Genomic DNA, 16,310 nt, shown 5'->3' with positions numbered 1-16,310 from the left:
TAGGAGGAAGCTGTCATAAGGAATTTAGAGTTGTAATCCTTCATTAACTTTTTCCTTTTGAATTTGGCACTTATAACTTGAAACAACAGTTCAAGATATCCAATTTAGTAAAGTTTTTCTCCTCACAAGCTTTCATTTGGCCAGATTAAAAAACCAGACTGGTGGGCTGTATAAAACTGTTCACTAGCACTCTTGCCATCCCTGCTGGCCAGTTAGAATTTTAGCACCTGAAAAGAGTGGGACCTAACGGGAGGTTATGTCAGAATTCTCAGGAATTCTTAAAAATTGAGATAAGTTAGTTTTCCTTTCTATTATCATGGTGATTTATATAATAATGGACTTATAATCAAAGAAATAGTTATTGCTTTGTTTGAAGCTCAAGTTTGCAAAGAGTGCAAAGAGCATCTGAAACACTCATTAAAATGGTCAATTATTAAATACCTGAAAATGATGGACGAAGGCGATCCCTGGCTCTGACACTTGCTTCTGGGTAAACGTTTCTCTTTAGTTTATGAAAGAATAGCATTTCCCAGTTTGAAGTTGATGGAAGTAGAACTTTCAACACTTAAGGGGTTTTCCTATGTATATGCTATGGTGGAGCAAATGATTAGCCAACATAATGTTCAAAGGGAGTTTTCCAGCCTTTTTCCCTCTATCCTTGTGAAGGAGGAATAATTTTAGAAATCTCAAGGACTAGTGGTTGTGCGATCGGAAGCTTGAGTTACTACGGCCGCATGCCTCAGTGCCAAGCATAGCAAGAAGAGACGCTTCTTTCTGATCATGCTCACTTTTCTGTGGCAACGTGGTATGTCGTCTCATTTTAAAGTAACTTCTTAGGACCTTGAACTCTAATTATGTGATGCAGTTAATTTAACTGAATGCAGTTGTTAGAATTTGGCATAGAGAATAAATCATCAAACTGCAGAGAACTTGTGAAAACTAAGTGCGTGTAGTAAGGAGTGAGTCTGTGGGATTAGCTTGTAATAGATTGAACGTTACAGGATGTGAGACTAATGGGACTTGAATGGTTGGGCTTTTTGGTTGTTATATTATTCAGAAAATTGGAAGAAATGGCTAACCAATGAGGTGGAAAGTCCTTGAGGCTGAATTGAAAGCCACACATATAAAAAAAATCCTCAAAATTTAATTGTTCTAAAATGGGAAAGCAGATGATTACATGCATAAATATATTGTTTATAATAAAACACTTAGATACACATATTCTGTTTATGATGATAGCTTAAACAGGACAGCATTGATGAATCACTGACAAATTAAAGAACTCTGAACAAGGACTATATAATTAAAAATATGGGTGATGGATGAAGTAATTTTACTATCAAAAGTTGCCTGGAGGTTGTGTATTTTCAGAATCCTATTTTAAGGCAGTTCAGAACATGCAGTAAGTTATTGATGAAGCACAAACCAGTTGAAAATGGAATTTGTTTAAGCAAGTGCAAAATAAAATAAGAACTGCCTTTCAGAAAAGAATTATTTCATGCTAAATACATGCAGTTTTAAAATTTTAGTTAGCTTCAACTCCATTCAAAATAGTCTATTTCTCAAAATAGTCAACTTAATAAATAATGTTCATTGAATTTTGAAATACCTGTCTCATAAAACTACATAAAGGCATTTGACAAGCATCCATTAATATTAAGGGATGCATATATATTCTCATGCTGAATGAAGATGAACTTTTTTTAAAAAAAACCTGATTTTTCATACTCATTTTGAAAAAAATACATGGAGGAAATATATTGTGCTAACAGGGAATGGTAGAGCTTGGGACAAAAATCTAATCATGAGCACAGATATGAAGAAAAAAGTTATTTGAGGTAGGGTGTATTCTGTAATTCATGTGAGTAGGGGATTATATTTATGCCTATGCTAATAACATGAATATGCCAATATGAAATCTATACCCCTCTATTAGTGAATTCTAAAGTGTAGAAAATGTACCTTCATAGGACAACTTGTATTTTATTATTCTGACATCTGCAGTTTCTGGTTGGATTACCTTAAATTTGCTATGCTATGTTAAAAGCCTTGTTTTATGAGGTCGGTCTCAGCTTCTGGCCTTGGTGTCAGGAACCCTGCTACGTGATGCAACTTGCCTTGTTAGGTTTAATTGACCAAAGCTGATGTGTTAAAACAATTCATTTGTGCTGTAACTTATGCCCTGGCTAAGTTGCTACCTGAATCCCTTGACCTTGACTTGTTTGGGTCATGAAATGGCTGCAAGCTGTTTGACCTTTCTATTGTGTAATAATGTCACTGTTTCCTCTTATTCTTTTATGGTAATAGCTGACAAAAAGGCCGAAGCCCTTACTTTACACACCAGTGGATTCAAGGCGTCCCTCCGCAGTAGCTACATCTTCTGTTTGACATGGTCTGGCTGTAGAAGTGACTTTCTTTTGTTTGCTGACAGTGATGGGGACAAATTTGCTGCCCTCCTTGCTATAAGAGGTGGGGCATAGTATTCTGACATTTGGAGGGATTTAGATCTTTTCTGCTTAGATTTTCAGTTTCTGTGGTTTATGATGGTGGATATCACAATTTCCTTTTCCAAACTCTTCTGAGGTTGACTTTTCAGCTTTTTATATTTATGGTTTCTTTAAGAATTACTTTTCAGCATTTTCAGCTGCTACAATAAAAATATTTTATTGTCAGAATATAAGGTAAAAGTGGGAAATGTAGTCATGCTTTTGGTTGCCAGTATGAAAACAACTGACTTTTGAACTTAACACTATTAATCTTTGACTAGTACTGAAAAAAATATCTGTACTAAACATGTAGGATAAAACCAAAATTTTTTTTATCAAATGAGTAATGTTGTAACTTTATGTATACCATCTTATGTTAATAGTTTTAAGGGAACCCTATCTTTTGTGACTTAAATAGCTAAATTTCATGACATAGTAGAGAACCATTAGTAAATGTGAAGATTTTATATCTTTGGGGACTTTTGCCAGCATGTAAAATTAACTATTTATTTTAATGAATATAAAAATTGTTTTTTCTACTCTGCATGAAAACCTCATGTGCAAAAATAGAGAATTTTACCTCCGTTCTTCTCTTCTGAAGCAGTGAAATAATTTTATTTTTAAAATATTGGAAAAGCCTTCTAAAATGTTAAAACACAGATATTTTTATCCTACCAAACTCTTCTTTGCCAAATATGACATTATAGTTCATGATTTTTCCTGTATTTGCCAGATTAAATATTTAAAATCCAAGCTGTTACATTTTATTTTTAAGTTATTAGAGGAAAAAAGGAAGTTTAAGTTAGAATGTACATTTCCTTACTTGTGTGTTGCATACTGTTTATACATGTGTGTAGATACACTGACAGATGAGAGACAATGTGCTGCAGGCACTAGAACTTTGGAAAAAAGCAGTAGATTTCTGTATTCATGTCTAAAAAATATCTGAAAATAGCAGGTGGGAGGCTTTCTTTTCTTTCTTTCTGGTTTGTTTGTTTGTTTGTTTTTGTAATTGTTGTGTTATAAACTATTTTTCCCCAGGAATGTTTACAAGATCAAGGAATTTAAATGCTTTTCAGAATGAATCATGTTGATAATCCAGCATCATAGGGTCAGAGGAAGAAGGTTGAATGAAATGCTCTGAATCTGATTTTAGTCAGTAGCCTCAGTTTTTCTCTCTTCTCTTGTAAAAACTAGTCTGGAGTAGAAAACATGTCTCTTGCCTTTCTGCTGGCTCATTAGCATCCTCAGGGGCAGCATCGACATGGAGTTGGTTTTAGATGTGGTTAGTGGGCTAAGGGGTCAGATGACAGTGGGACTATGATCTGAGAATAGCAACCAGCCCAGGGACTATAAAAATATCTTCAGTTTTCTCCAGACATCTACCTCAGTTCCTACATCAAAAGAATTTTAAGATGATCTCACCTGTCGAGTTAAAGTTCCTGGTCCATGGATAACTTGTGTGTGTGTATGCGGGCAGGGAGGCGGGGGAGTGTGCATGAATACACGTATTATAGGTAGTTGAGGAGAAGTGAAGTTAGGAAAAAAGGAGAACGGTGGGGCTTAGATCTTGCAGGAATTTCTTAGAAAAGATGGCTTATTCTTAGACTGAAGAGTAAATAATGTGCAAAGTAAAATATTCTGTCATCCTTTGAATTTTGAATTGCCTAAGAAGTTGAGCATATCTCCCTTCTGCCTTTTCAGTTTTTGTAGAGCACAACACTCTTAGTTCAGGCTACTGTAACAAAATAACATAAACTATGTGACTTACAGACACTAAAACTTGTTTCTCCTAGTTCTGGAGGCTGGAAACCTGGGATCAGAGTGCCAGCATGGTCGAGTCCCAGTGAGGACTCTCTTCCGGGTTGCACAGTGCCAACTTCTTGTTTCTGTACATGGCAGCAAAAGAGTGAGAGCTCTCTGGGATCTCTTTTATGAGGGCAGTAATCCCATTTATGAAAGCTCCAATCTCATGACCTAATTATCTCCAAAAAACCCCACCTCCTAATACCATCAGATAGGGGGTTAGAATTTCAAGATAGGAATTTGAGGGAGACCCAAACATTCAATCTGTAACAAAAATCATGTGCATAGAATTTGACATTTTGGGTTCTAGTCTTGGCTCTGCCATTTATCTGCTTTGTGATGTTGGTTGAATCACCTAAGCTCCGTGTGCTTTGCTTTTCTGTTTTGTAAATTGAGGATTAAAATGCCTACTTCACGGGGCTGTTTTAGGATTAAATGAAATAATTCATGTAAGTAAAAGCAATAATGTTAATAAGAGCAATTACTACTATATATGGAGGACCATAGCATAATCTAGACTGCCAGAGAAACTATCCAGTAGCAAAAAAAAAAAAGAAATGACTGGATGTGAAGCAGAGGGTCATCATTTAGTTCATATTTATCTCAGGTAATAAGACATACCAAAGAGAAAATCAAAGGCCTGCTCATAGTAGTGTGCATAAATATTTGTTAGTGAAAACTCTTTGTATAGGCACACGAAGCTAGCTAGTTGTGTGTAGTTTTAAAACCATTTAAATTAGAATGATTATATGGTTTTAGAAACTGTTTTATCTCAGATTTACCAAAGAATAAATTTATTGGTCAATCTAGGTATATTTGAAGGGAAAGAATAAAATAATTTTATTAGTGGTTTTCTGAATAACTCAACTTCGGTGTGGATAAAGGGTATCCTATCAAGTACTTGTAATTCACTGCATTCCAATAAAAGTGTAAAACTCTCATGTACAAAAAATTGAATTGCCAGCATTTGGGAGAAGTATGCTTATGTTTTAGATTTCTTTGGGCAGAAGTGATGATGTGACTAGGCTGGATTGTTCTTAACAAAGCATGCTGCTGGTTTTTAGACTCCTTTTAAAGTCCTAACGTATCTTATTTAAAAATGACCCTTAGTTAAAACTTCAAACCATTTAATCAGTTGCATGAATTGTTTTGATTTTATTGCCATTTAATTTTTCTCCTTTAAGTCACTCTTTCCCATTTCTCCTTTTTTATGATGTTAAAAAAATTAAATAATTAAATGAGCTTTGCAGGAAATAAGTTAATATTTATTACTCAAATTGACTTTACTTTTCTAAGAACAACTGGAAGCCAAATGGAAAATGGTTAAAACATTTACTTCTTACCAAACTGTCATTTGGGATCACAGTGTTTTACTTCAGTAGCTCTGGTTGGTTGGATCCATGTGGTCATGGAACCAACTATGTGGCTGGATCCTTGGAGGAACTAGTTTTGCCTGTTTCTCTACGGCCAGTGAATTGTACCCCTCAATTTTCACAGGAGGTGGAGAGATTAGCCCATATCTACAATCCCTACTAGAGAAATTTAAATCATATGTCACATTGATGCAGTGTAAAAATGCATCATATTCTTATATGGAGCACTTTATAATGAATATATCTTATACCTAGGGGTTCTAGCCTTGAGTTAATAGAAGTTATTTCACTGTTTGTCCATTAGTTAAAGGGTAACTAGGCTGTGCAGAAAGCAGAATCAGAACATTGATTAGCTTGTTTGGATTCTGGCACATAATTTTTAATAATCTGTGGTATTCCTTTTCTTTTTGATAATATACTGGTGTTTAGTGGCACTTCTGTTCATGGGATACACAAAAATAAAAAACCATATGCATGAAAGAAAATGCATCCACAGTTTTTCAACATATGTAAACTGGGATTGCTGTTGATGGCAGAAGGATTTGGTATTATGTCTTTCTAATACATTTGAAAGCTTTGCTTACACTTATGATTTAAAGTTGATGTTCACTTAAAATGGGAACATATACGTGGTTCTTAAATAGTAGTTGCCTTTCATAGCCTCTCAGAGATGCTTGCATATTTCTTTATTCCTAATGGTAAAGCATCAACATTTCAGGATATGACTTAGAGTTATGTACCAATTTCTGTTCTATTTACAGTCTCCAAATAAGGGAAAAGCAGCTTATAGTAATATGAGGATCACTGGTCTTACAATAATTAAATAGACTTGTTATACTACATTAATCCCTTTTGGAACATTTAAAATGACTTCTTAGTACTAACAAACACAGCATTAGGGCCTACAATTAATCTGCTTTTTGTATCCAACATTTGTATAATATAAAACATGTGCATGGAGAAACATATTTTGGGTTTAAGATGAGTTCATGGGAGGACAAAATGAAATTGCATTGGACTGTTGAGCAATATGAATATAATGCCAAGTACTGATAAAATATGGAATTCATTTAGAATCAACATAGGTAGACAAATTGTTTTTAGTAAGTTTTTGTTTTTTGGTGAATACCGTGTTTGGGCTGTCAGACTTACTTTTCCCCTGAGATCCATATTTTGTACATGACACACCAGATATATGCAATATGAAACAGAAACAGATTTTAAATGTAATATCCAGGAGTTTATGTCAACATCTTGTGAACTTGTGGCTCTTGGTATCTGTCATTGATAAGGTGATGATCTATTAATCCTAGAGAAAGGGAGGTAGACTACATTTTAAAGTCTAGTCCAGTCTTGTTCTGTAGTTCCTAGAAATGGTCTAAGTTACTGATAGACTCTGCACTTACTGTTCAGGAAGCATCATTGTAGATTTGTTGAAGGGACTCCTGAGTAAGGATTATGTTTGTATCTCCTGCTCTGGAAGGCCCATGAGGCATAATCTCCTCCTCACTGTGGGCTTCTTTATTATTGTTGAGTTTTTCATACTCAGGGATGTAAACTCAACCTTCAGTGTTTCAGTTACAGAGAAAACATTTCGTGAAGGATGAAGTGTTAGTTCAACTCTAGGACAGATTGCATGTGTATGTACAGAGTACTATGGAAATGCTGAGATTATTGAGTGGTTTGAAGCCATTTTCCACCATGTGCCTGGGACTAGCTAACACGTTGTCAGGGAAAAACATGATGTAGCAACAATATTAGATCATGCAAATGAGACTACTGAATAGTAATAGTTATGGGCAATATTTTGGAAAACACTGATTAGTGACAGTTTTATTACAGCAAATGTATGTATCAAGTCCCCAGATTTCATTGTAATGCACTGAAAACAGATGTCAAAGTGTCCCAAACAGAATTTCATGGTTAATCTACATATTGCATGGAAAGTACAAACAAACCATTTAGAATTCTGTTATTTAATCCTTTTACAAGGAATGAAAATATACAATTTAGATTTACTCCATTCTTTCTTTTAATTTCAGTTTTTGTTTTCTAGGGGCTGATGATAATTTTTTTGTTTATTTTCTTAAGATGCATATGGGAGAAGACATATCTGCATATCGACATGATTTTACTTAATGTACTTTGAAATGTAAGTTTCTGAACATAAGGTCTTTACATTAAAAAAAGAAAAATTAGACTAAATTATTTAGTGACCTAGTAATGGAATTACCTTCTTCTATTCCTTTGTTTACTAATGTAGAGTTTTACTCTATGCCATATAGTGATTGGAGCAGCTTGCTGAAGTGGAAGAGAAAAACACTGGTGATCCTAGTGCTTGTAGGTGCTTGGGAAACTTTGTTCCTCTCAGGGAAGAGAATTGGCCTAGAGGACATCCACTGTCCCTCTTAGCTCTAGCATCCTAGAAATTTCGTGTCTGATTATTTTGAGAGAGCAGTCCTCTTCATAGTAAGAAATACTTAATAAAGTTTAGCACATGCTTGTTAAATTTGGGATTTTAATACATTTTATTTATTAAAGAGAAATAGAAAATGTGTAACCTGACTCTTGAGTAATACTTCCATGTTGCTCAATTCAAAGTCCAGTAGTCAACTTATTTGGTTCAATGTAGATAAAAAGTTTGCTTTTTTTTTTTTTTTTGCCAATCAGTTTGAGCTTATGAGGTTGCTCAGGTTAGCCTTGAACTGATGACCTCGCCTTTGCGAGCGCCATGACCTCCGGCGGGAGCCACTTTGGACCCCCCCTTTTTTTTGAGACGGAGTTTAGCTCCTGTTACCCAGGCTGGAGTACAATGGCGTGATCTCGGCTCACCGCAACCTCCGCCTCCTGGGTTCAGGCAATTCTCCTGCCTCAGCCTCCTGAGTAGCTGGGATTACAGGCACTCACCACCATGCCCAGCTAATTTTTTGTATTTTTAGTAGAGACGGGGTTTCACCTTGTTGACCAGGATGATCTCGATCTGTTGACCTCGTGATCCACCTGCCTCGGCCTCCCAAAGTGCTGGGATTACAGGCTTGAACCTGGCCAAAAATTTGCTTTTTAAGAAAGATGTTTTTAACTTGTAGAATTTTAGAGTTGGGAAAATTCCTACAGAACCTCTCACTTTACAGTTTGCGATACAGAGTCTAAGAGAGGCCCGGTGTAACTTTGGATGTGTTTCTACTGTAGGAGAAAAAATAAGCATAAATTATAAAAAAAATAATTAAGCATCTTGCATTTCAGTTGTAATCAATTGAAATAAAATAATTCAAGAGACCAGTTTTTAAAAATATATATACCTTTTCATAGGAAGTATTCTAATGAAATCAGTCTGCAGCCATGGTCTTTCTCTTTTTTGGTGTGATACTGGTTGAAAAACAGAAAGGACCCATTAAATATATACTGTCAATTTTCCAATAACATAAGAAGAGATGTTTGAGATTTGTTATAAGAAAACTTTTTTTTTAATGGAAAGTTGGACTTTTAAAGAAAAGGTTGGAGCTAGTTATGAGGAGCTGGTATAAGTTCTGCTTTTGGGTGATTATAATTTTCCAATTAGCTTGATAATTATTACATCTCCATTTTCCTTTGTGTGGCATGTATCTTCTCAGTTAAAGAAAATTTTGTTTCTTTTTTAAGTTTAAAACAAACATCCATATACCTTCTTTTATTTAAGAGATGTTTCTGGGCATTTTTTTATTAGTTTAATTTTTAGTAAATAAAACATTAAATTCACAAGGGGAATTCAGATTCAAAAAGCAACTTTCAATGAATCTTTTTGTAAAGGTAGGAATTCTTTTACAGAGTTTCTGTCGCCCAGGCTGGAGTGCAGTGGCGTGATCTTGGCTCACTGCAACCTCCACCTCCCAGTGATTCTTCTGCCTCCCAAGTGATTCTTCTGCCTCCCAAGTAGCTGGGATTACAAGCACATACCACCATGCCTGGCTACTTTTTGTATTTTTAGTAGAAACTGAATTTCATCATATTGGCCAGGCTGGTTGTGAACTCCTGACCTCAAGTGATCCACCCGCCTCAGCCTCCCAAAGTGCTGGGATTACAGGCATCAGACACCATGCCCAGTCAAGAATTCTTTTGTAACATGAAAGAGTTATCTATAATTTATGTTTTGGAATGCCCTGTGTGAGCTTATGTATATCAAGGCACTCTGGAATAATGCAAAGATTAATAAATTGAAACAGAGACATTAGTGTTAGAAAAGTTGAATATTGGCTACTTCTAGTAGCTAATTTCTAGTTTGACAGTATATGGTGAAAGTTTGAAAACATGTTTTTCAGGCACCATTGTAAATGGAAAAATCGGTGAATAAAGGATGGGTACAATACAAGTACAGGAAACTACAATCAATGGAAATGTTATGAGAGCACACTATAAAATAGATACTATGTATTTGTTGAATGAATGGATGAATGAATACAAGTTATTTAAACTGAATATTGAACATTAGGGGCAAATCATATGTTACTGAGGTGACACAAGAAAATTTCCTCAAACTAGGAAAATCTGCTTTTTTGAGGCTTGTTTTCTTTGTTTTGTATCTGCACTAGTGATTGGTCATTGTTTTAAAAATATCATTTCTACCTTTTATGTATATTTTTAATGTTAAGAATGAGTAAAATAAAATCATGTGAATTATAGGGACTGTATTAACAATAGCACATATTCTGAAATCTTGCTGGAATTTTAACAATTATTTTATGCTATTCACTATGTGGTTGTATGGTTGGTTAAATTAGTTCTATTTTCTAAGATTCAGTTTGCTGAGCTCTGAAGTGGGCATGCATTGTATTTGACAGTTGTGAGGGTAAAATGAGAAAAAGCTTGTGAAGTGCTTAGCACCACACCTGTCATACTGTAGATGTGCAATAAAATGTTTGCAGTTATTGCTCTGACTTCTAGACGGCAACTAGCAGAGCACCTGCCCAGTAGGTACTCAGTACTTGATCAATCAATGAATGCTCACCACCTTTCTCTGAGCCTTCCAGAAAACTTGGTCTCCCTTTTGTGGGGCAGAGCTTTAAGTTAAGGGCAATGCTATCCCTAAAGTGGGGAATAAATATTAAATTTGGCAAATGTTCCAGTTTCATAGTTATATTGCAAAAATGTAAATATTGTAGTTGCTATGTAAGGTCTCAAAATCCACCCCTAATGTGAATGGTATAGAGCCACAGCAAATCACAATGCCTGTTTCAATATTTGTGAGTTACTTAAGGAAATAGCCTTCCCTAGGAGTAAAAAGAGATGCTGGATTCTTGTACAAATTTCCTATAAGAATCCAGTATACTTTACTGCTATTCATTTTTCATGAGGCTTCTCGTTTGAGTATTAAGAAAATCCCAGGCACAAACATAATTGGAGATAAAAGCGAGCATAGTCAAAACCGTTGCCTAGCAGGGAGTGTTCGAGGCAATGGTATTTATTTATTCAAGAAACTAAGACTTTAAAATCCCAAACATTTTCATGGTCTGAAATGGTGATATGTTTATTTTTTCCTTTATGTTTCCAATAACACTGAATTATAGTCCCACAGATAAGGTTGGAAGAAATCTCTCAATATTATATGTAAGATAATTCTCTGAAGAATAATTGTGACTCTTTTCTCTTATTCATTGAAAATGACACATCATTTTAAAAAATTATTTCACTGATAATGCATTATAAGTAATATAATTAAGTTCCTAGATAAAAATCCTTATCTTGTCATTTTTTAGTAGTCTTTAGATTTCCCAAAGTGTGTGTATATGTACATATGTGTGTGTATATATGTATATATATGTGTGTGTAATTATATGTGTGTGTATTTATGTGTGTGTGTGTGTGTATATATATATATATATATATATATTTGGTGTACCAAATGTATAGGGAAATATAACTTCCTCATCAACCATCAAATATTGGTATACTAAAGAAATATTGAACCTAGTTTGTGAAATTCTCAGTTCCTCTATACTGTCCTATCCCCTCAGCCAAATAAAAAGTAAATGTAAGTTCTTAGATGACAGTAATCAGGTGTTATTTTCATACTTTTCTTCCACTTGTTCTCTATAGGGCAATATACAGTGGGTTTTGCTGATTATTTAGTTCAATGTTGATTATATATTTTAATATATGTACATATACATGTGCGTATGTGTATGTGTATACATACATCTATATTTGGTATACCAAATTGTATATTTTAGTAAATATTATGTATTTGATATAACAAATATATGTATATTTGTGTTCACACACACACACACACACACAAACACACACACACATGCTTTGGGAAATCTAATGACTAATATAAAAAAGATAAATACAATGCAAATATGTATATATATGGCATATTACATCCTTTTATTTTGGTTTGCATTTAATATAATTCCATATGTATCATCATATAGTCAAAGAAGTAGGCATTTGTGAATTTATTAAAATATATATTTCAAGGAAAATACTGAACATTGGAGCTAAAGGTGAAAAAATGGTTGATAAATGCATTTATTTTAAGAAGTTAGGAAAAAACAGTGAAATGCTGATGGCCTTGCCCAAGTAATTTACCAGTAGAAATGAAAGGGTCATGGTCATTTACAGTGTTTATCAAAAACAAAAATGCCAAAGATAATGGGACAAGTATACAACTACCTAACCCTCTCAACAACTACTATATATGGTTAGATTTGCTGAGCTTTCTGGGAGGGGACCCTGTGGGACTGTAATGGAAAGGTCACGGAGAGGAGGTGAGTGTTAAGCGGAGTTTTCTCAGGGATTATGTAACAAAAACAAAACAAAATGAAACAGATAACCAAGAATCTACTTTTCATATAAATGAACTGCATTTGGCATTGACATATACTGTTCTGGAATATTTGTTTTGGTGACAAATTTGGTGTTCTGTTAAAAAATTGTTAATATAAGAATCTAATAGGAATTTTAACACATTTGTCAAAATATTTAATACTAAATGGCTTTATTGATTAATCTTTTTTATTATTGAACAGTAACATCAAATTCTGATATCTAAATTATTCTTACATATAGTTTAGCTCTTAGATTTCAGTGTATATCCTTTACTCATTGTCTTAAAATGTTTTGTAAAGTTTCTTGTAAAAGTAATGCTAGTATTTCGATTGTTTATTTTATATAATGATGAATGAAAAGTGTCAATATATACTTGTATCAATTTGTTTTAAGGTATTTTGTAAGTGAGAATTCTATAAGCAATTAAAAAATCTGGAAGGCAGAATATTCTGCAAAAAAATACTGTATTTAAAAATATTCTGAAGTTAGCTGAGTTGAGTTTTGGGTCCAGTTTACATCACTATTGTTACTATTTTAAAAAGCAAGTGTGGCTGTCCAACTTAGCAGAAGAAAAAATGGTTTCTGTCTGATGAGGTATGTTTTATTATCAGACTAAAGTATCTGACTTGATGCAAATTTTTACTTTTTTGCTGCTAAAAGCAATGGGCTGATCGAGGGACACACCCAACAATAAAATCACGTCCAGCTTTAAATATTTTGTTCTCTGTAAATGATGCCTGTTCTGAATCTCTGTATTTCCTCATAAGTAATTGCAGAAAAAAGCATAAAGTGAAAACTGTGGTAATCCTGTGACTATAGCTACATAATCTTTTAAAGTAGCCTTCAATCTTTTAAGGTTACAAAATGTATACCAAAAGTTAGAATGGAACCTAGTTTGTGAAATTCTCAGTTCCTCTGTACTTCCCTGTCTCCTCAGGCAAAGAAGAAGTGACTGTTAAGTTCTTAGATGACAGTGAGCAGTTTTCTTATTTTCATACTTCTCTCCCCCTTGTTTTCTATATTGTGATGTACAGTGGGTTTTGTTGATTCTTTAATTCGGTGCTGATTATGTTGTGCACATGTAGCAAGATTATGATCGCTGAAATTTAAAAATAAATCTTTCTCAGTTTGCCACTTTGTGATGGCATTTAAAAGCCATTCTGTCTACAACGAAGCTGCTTAGTCATTCAACAACTATTCACTGAGCACCTACTATGTATCAGGCACTGTGCCAGGTCCTAAAATTGGAATATAGAGAATTCAGACATTTTACAAATTTTACAGTAGTGAAAGACAATTTAAGAGACATTACCCAATTTTATTGTTCTTTTTTCTTAAGTGTTGCTGTTAAGTGCTTAATAAGTTATAAAAAGAGTAATGGTAGTGATTATGCAAACATCATCTAAAAGAAATGACATGAACACTTGTAACAACTTCTAAGAAAATAGTGAGATCATGAGAATGAATTATTCTGATAAACAAGTATAATTTTTTAATCTGTATGACAAAAAATATTTTTGTAGTGTATACGTGGTAGTAACAAGCATGCTTGATATGACATCTTGTAGCATGTAGCTTTCCTTTCAGGAGGCTGGAAACATGTCAGGATGTATTTCTGGATTCTGCCCTGCCCCTAACTGGAGCAATTGCATTGGGTTCTGAGTGACACTAGCACCCTCCTGTTCAAAAGTGAGTAATCAAGAACTGTAATGAAACTTGGAGGAATAGTGAGTATGTGTTAGGCTTCCTGGTGATTGATTGCACTTAATGAAACAAATAAAAGAATAAAATGTGGCATTGGGGTACACCCAATAATTTCTCCAACTTCTCAGATGTCAGCTGACTTACTGCAGGTTTTGCAGTTAACATGTCAGTCTGGTGGTGTCCCATCACTGGGGGCAGTGAAAGGTGTGCATGGAGTTGGAACTTGCTAGAAGGAACCCTAGCAGTAGTCAAAAAGTTAGAAATCAGGAGTAGTGTCTAAAATCTTGTTTTTATCATTTTTAACTGTATAATTCTCAGCAAGTGTCTGAAAGTCCCAGAGGCTCCATTTCTTCTTGCGCAAAATGGAGATAATACCAATCTTACAAGCTAAGGCTTTACATAGTGACCTGATGCTTAATAGATAATTTGAGTAAAGGTGAGTAAGATTTTCTAGAATGTGATGCTTTTCCACATGTGACCATTGCCATTTAGATACCATTTAATGAGCATTTACTACGTACCAGGCATTGTTTGCAAAGTCACCTGTTTGACTCCTTTAATCCTCAATAACCATATGAGGTAGATATTTTACTGCCCCTTCACCAATGAGAACTCTGAGGGCAAGCTAGTTAAGTGACAGAGTCAGAATTTTAATCTGTGCAGTCATCTCTAAACTTCTATCTTAACCATAATTCTAGAAATTGAACTATGTAACTTACTTTGGCCCGAGTAAGGTAAAAGAGACAAAAGAAAGTATTATATAATAAGAAATAACCTCTATACATTAAAAAAAGAACTCATTTTACTTATTGACAGACTAAGTAGAATTGAAATAGGGCTGGGTACAATGGCTCATGCCAATAATCCCAGCACTTTGGGAGGCCAAGGTGGGTGGATCACCTGAAGTCAGAAGTTGGGGACCAGCCTGGCTAACATGGTGAAACCCCATCTCTATTAAAAACACAAAAATTAGTCAGGTGTGGTGGTGTGCCTTTGTAATCACAGCTACTCAGGAGGCTGAGGCAGGAGAATTGCTTGAACCCGGGAGGTGGAAGTTGTAGTGAGCTGAGTTTGCACCATTGTACACCAGCCTGAGTGACAGAGAGAGACTCTTGTCTCAAAAAAAAAAAAAAATTGAAATAATCATTTGTTTTATCTTTGATTTATGAGTTACTGCTTTTGATTTTGTTTTATTAATTTTGATATACAATGTTTTAGTGATTTCCAAGCAAATCTTTTCTCCTAAACTAAGCAGTCTCTCGTTTTTTGTTTTCTCCTGCTCTATGCAGCTTATATAAGACACCTTGAAATTGGATGTGTTTCTTATGCAGTCCACAATGGCCAGATAGGGAAAATAAAACATCCTTAAAGAGAGGATTAAGCAAGTCAAGAGCCATACATAGTAATCCAGCTGTTCAAGGATAGGTATCATGGTCTTTATGACTGACTTATGATACAAATCTTCCCTGTCCCACTCACCCTATGCTAAATTAATGGTTTTTCTTAGAAGTCTTAGAATAAATTTTTCTTCTGTTGTTGGAATATTTTTTCAAATAAAATATGTATGTATACTTGAGTAAATGGACTCTGGGCGCTTTCTGTTATGAGAGTTTTCTGAAAAAAAAAATAGATGAACAAAGAACCTATATTTTAGTTTCCATAATTTTTTTGGTGGAATATTTCCATTTTTAATTAAAAAGATTTTGAATTTAGGGTGCTTGCCTTGTAGATTATTTAGATAAGAGTTTATGAGGTTTGTAAATCATCATAAGTTTGCAGGACAAAAATTTCCCCACCCCTTATTCCTATACATGACATTCACTTTTTTGGTTTCAAAGATTGATTTCCTTCTTAGATAAGACCATGAATCTTACTGAGAAAGAGGATGTGATGGAGAGATTCAGAATCACTTCTCTTTCTCTTCTGAAAGACAGAAATCCTTATTATTACTGTTTTATAATTGTTAGTATTAATTGGTAGCAATGTTGGCAATAGTAAAAGCAACAAAATGTCCTATTCCCCCACCCCATTAATTGTTAATCGTAATCATTACAGTTACCCAAGGAACTAGGTATTATCATCAAACAACAGACAAAGAAATTGAGGTTAAATATATTTAATAAATCTTCAATCA

The 16,310-nt window shown here is 34.4% G+C and overlaps 1 protein-coding gene across 35 annotated transcripts in view; it reads left to right on the top strand.

Moving 5' to 3' along the window:
* Window positions 1-16,310, top strand: part of NFIB (nuclear factor I B) — a 448,899-nt gene that overhangs the window by 225,870 nt on the left and 206,719 nt on the right. Inside the window, exon 3 of one of the 35 annotated variants that reach the window (XM_078369297.1) lies at window positions 7,757-7,818. The exons of the other annotated variants lie outside the window; for them this stretch is intronic. Coding sequence (XP_078225423.1) covers window positions 7,757-7,794 — 38 coding nt within the window. The 3' untranslated portion in view covers window positions 7,795-7,818. Of the gene's footprint in view, window positions 1-7,756; window positions 7,819-16,310 lie in introns of those variants that run through there. 35 annotated transcript variants of the gene reach the window in all.

Source organism: Callithrix jacchus, chromosome 1 (assembly GCF_049354715.1).
Source record: "Callithrix jacchus isolate 240 chromosome 1, calJac240_pri, whole genome shotgun sequence".
In the NCBI taxonomy this organism is placed as follows: Eukaryota; Metazoa; Chordata; class Mammalia; order Primates; family Cebidae; genus Callithrix; species Callithrix jacchus.
The sequence above is the reverse complement of the archived record's forward strand: the minus strand, read 5'-3'. Positions and strand labels throughout refer to the sequence as shown.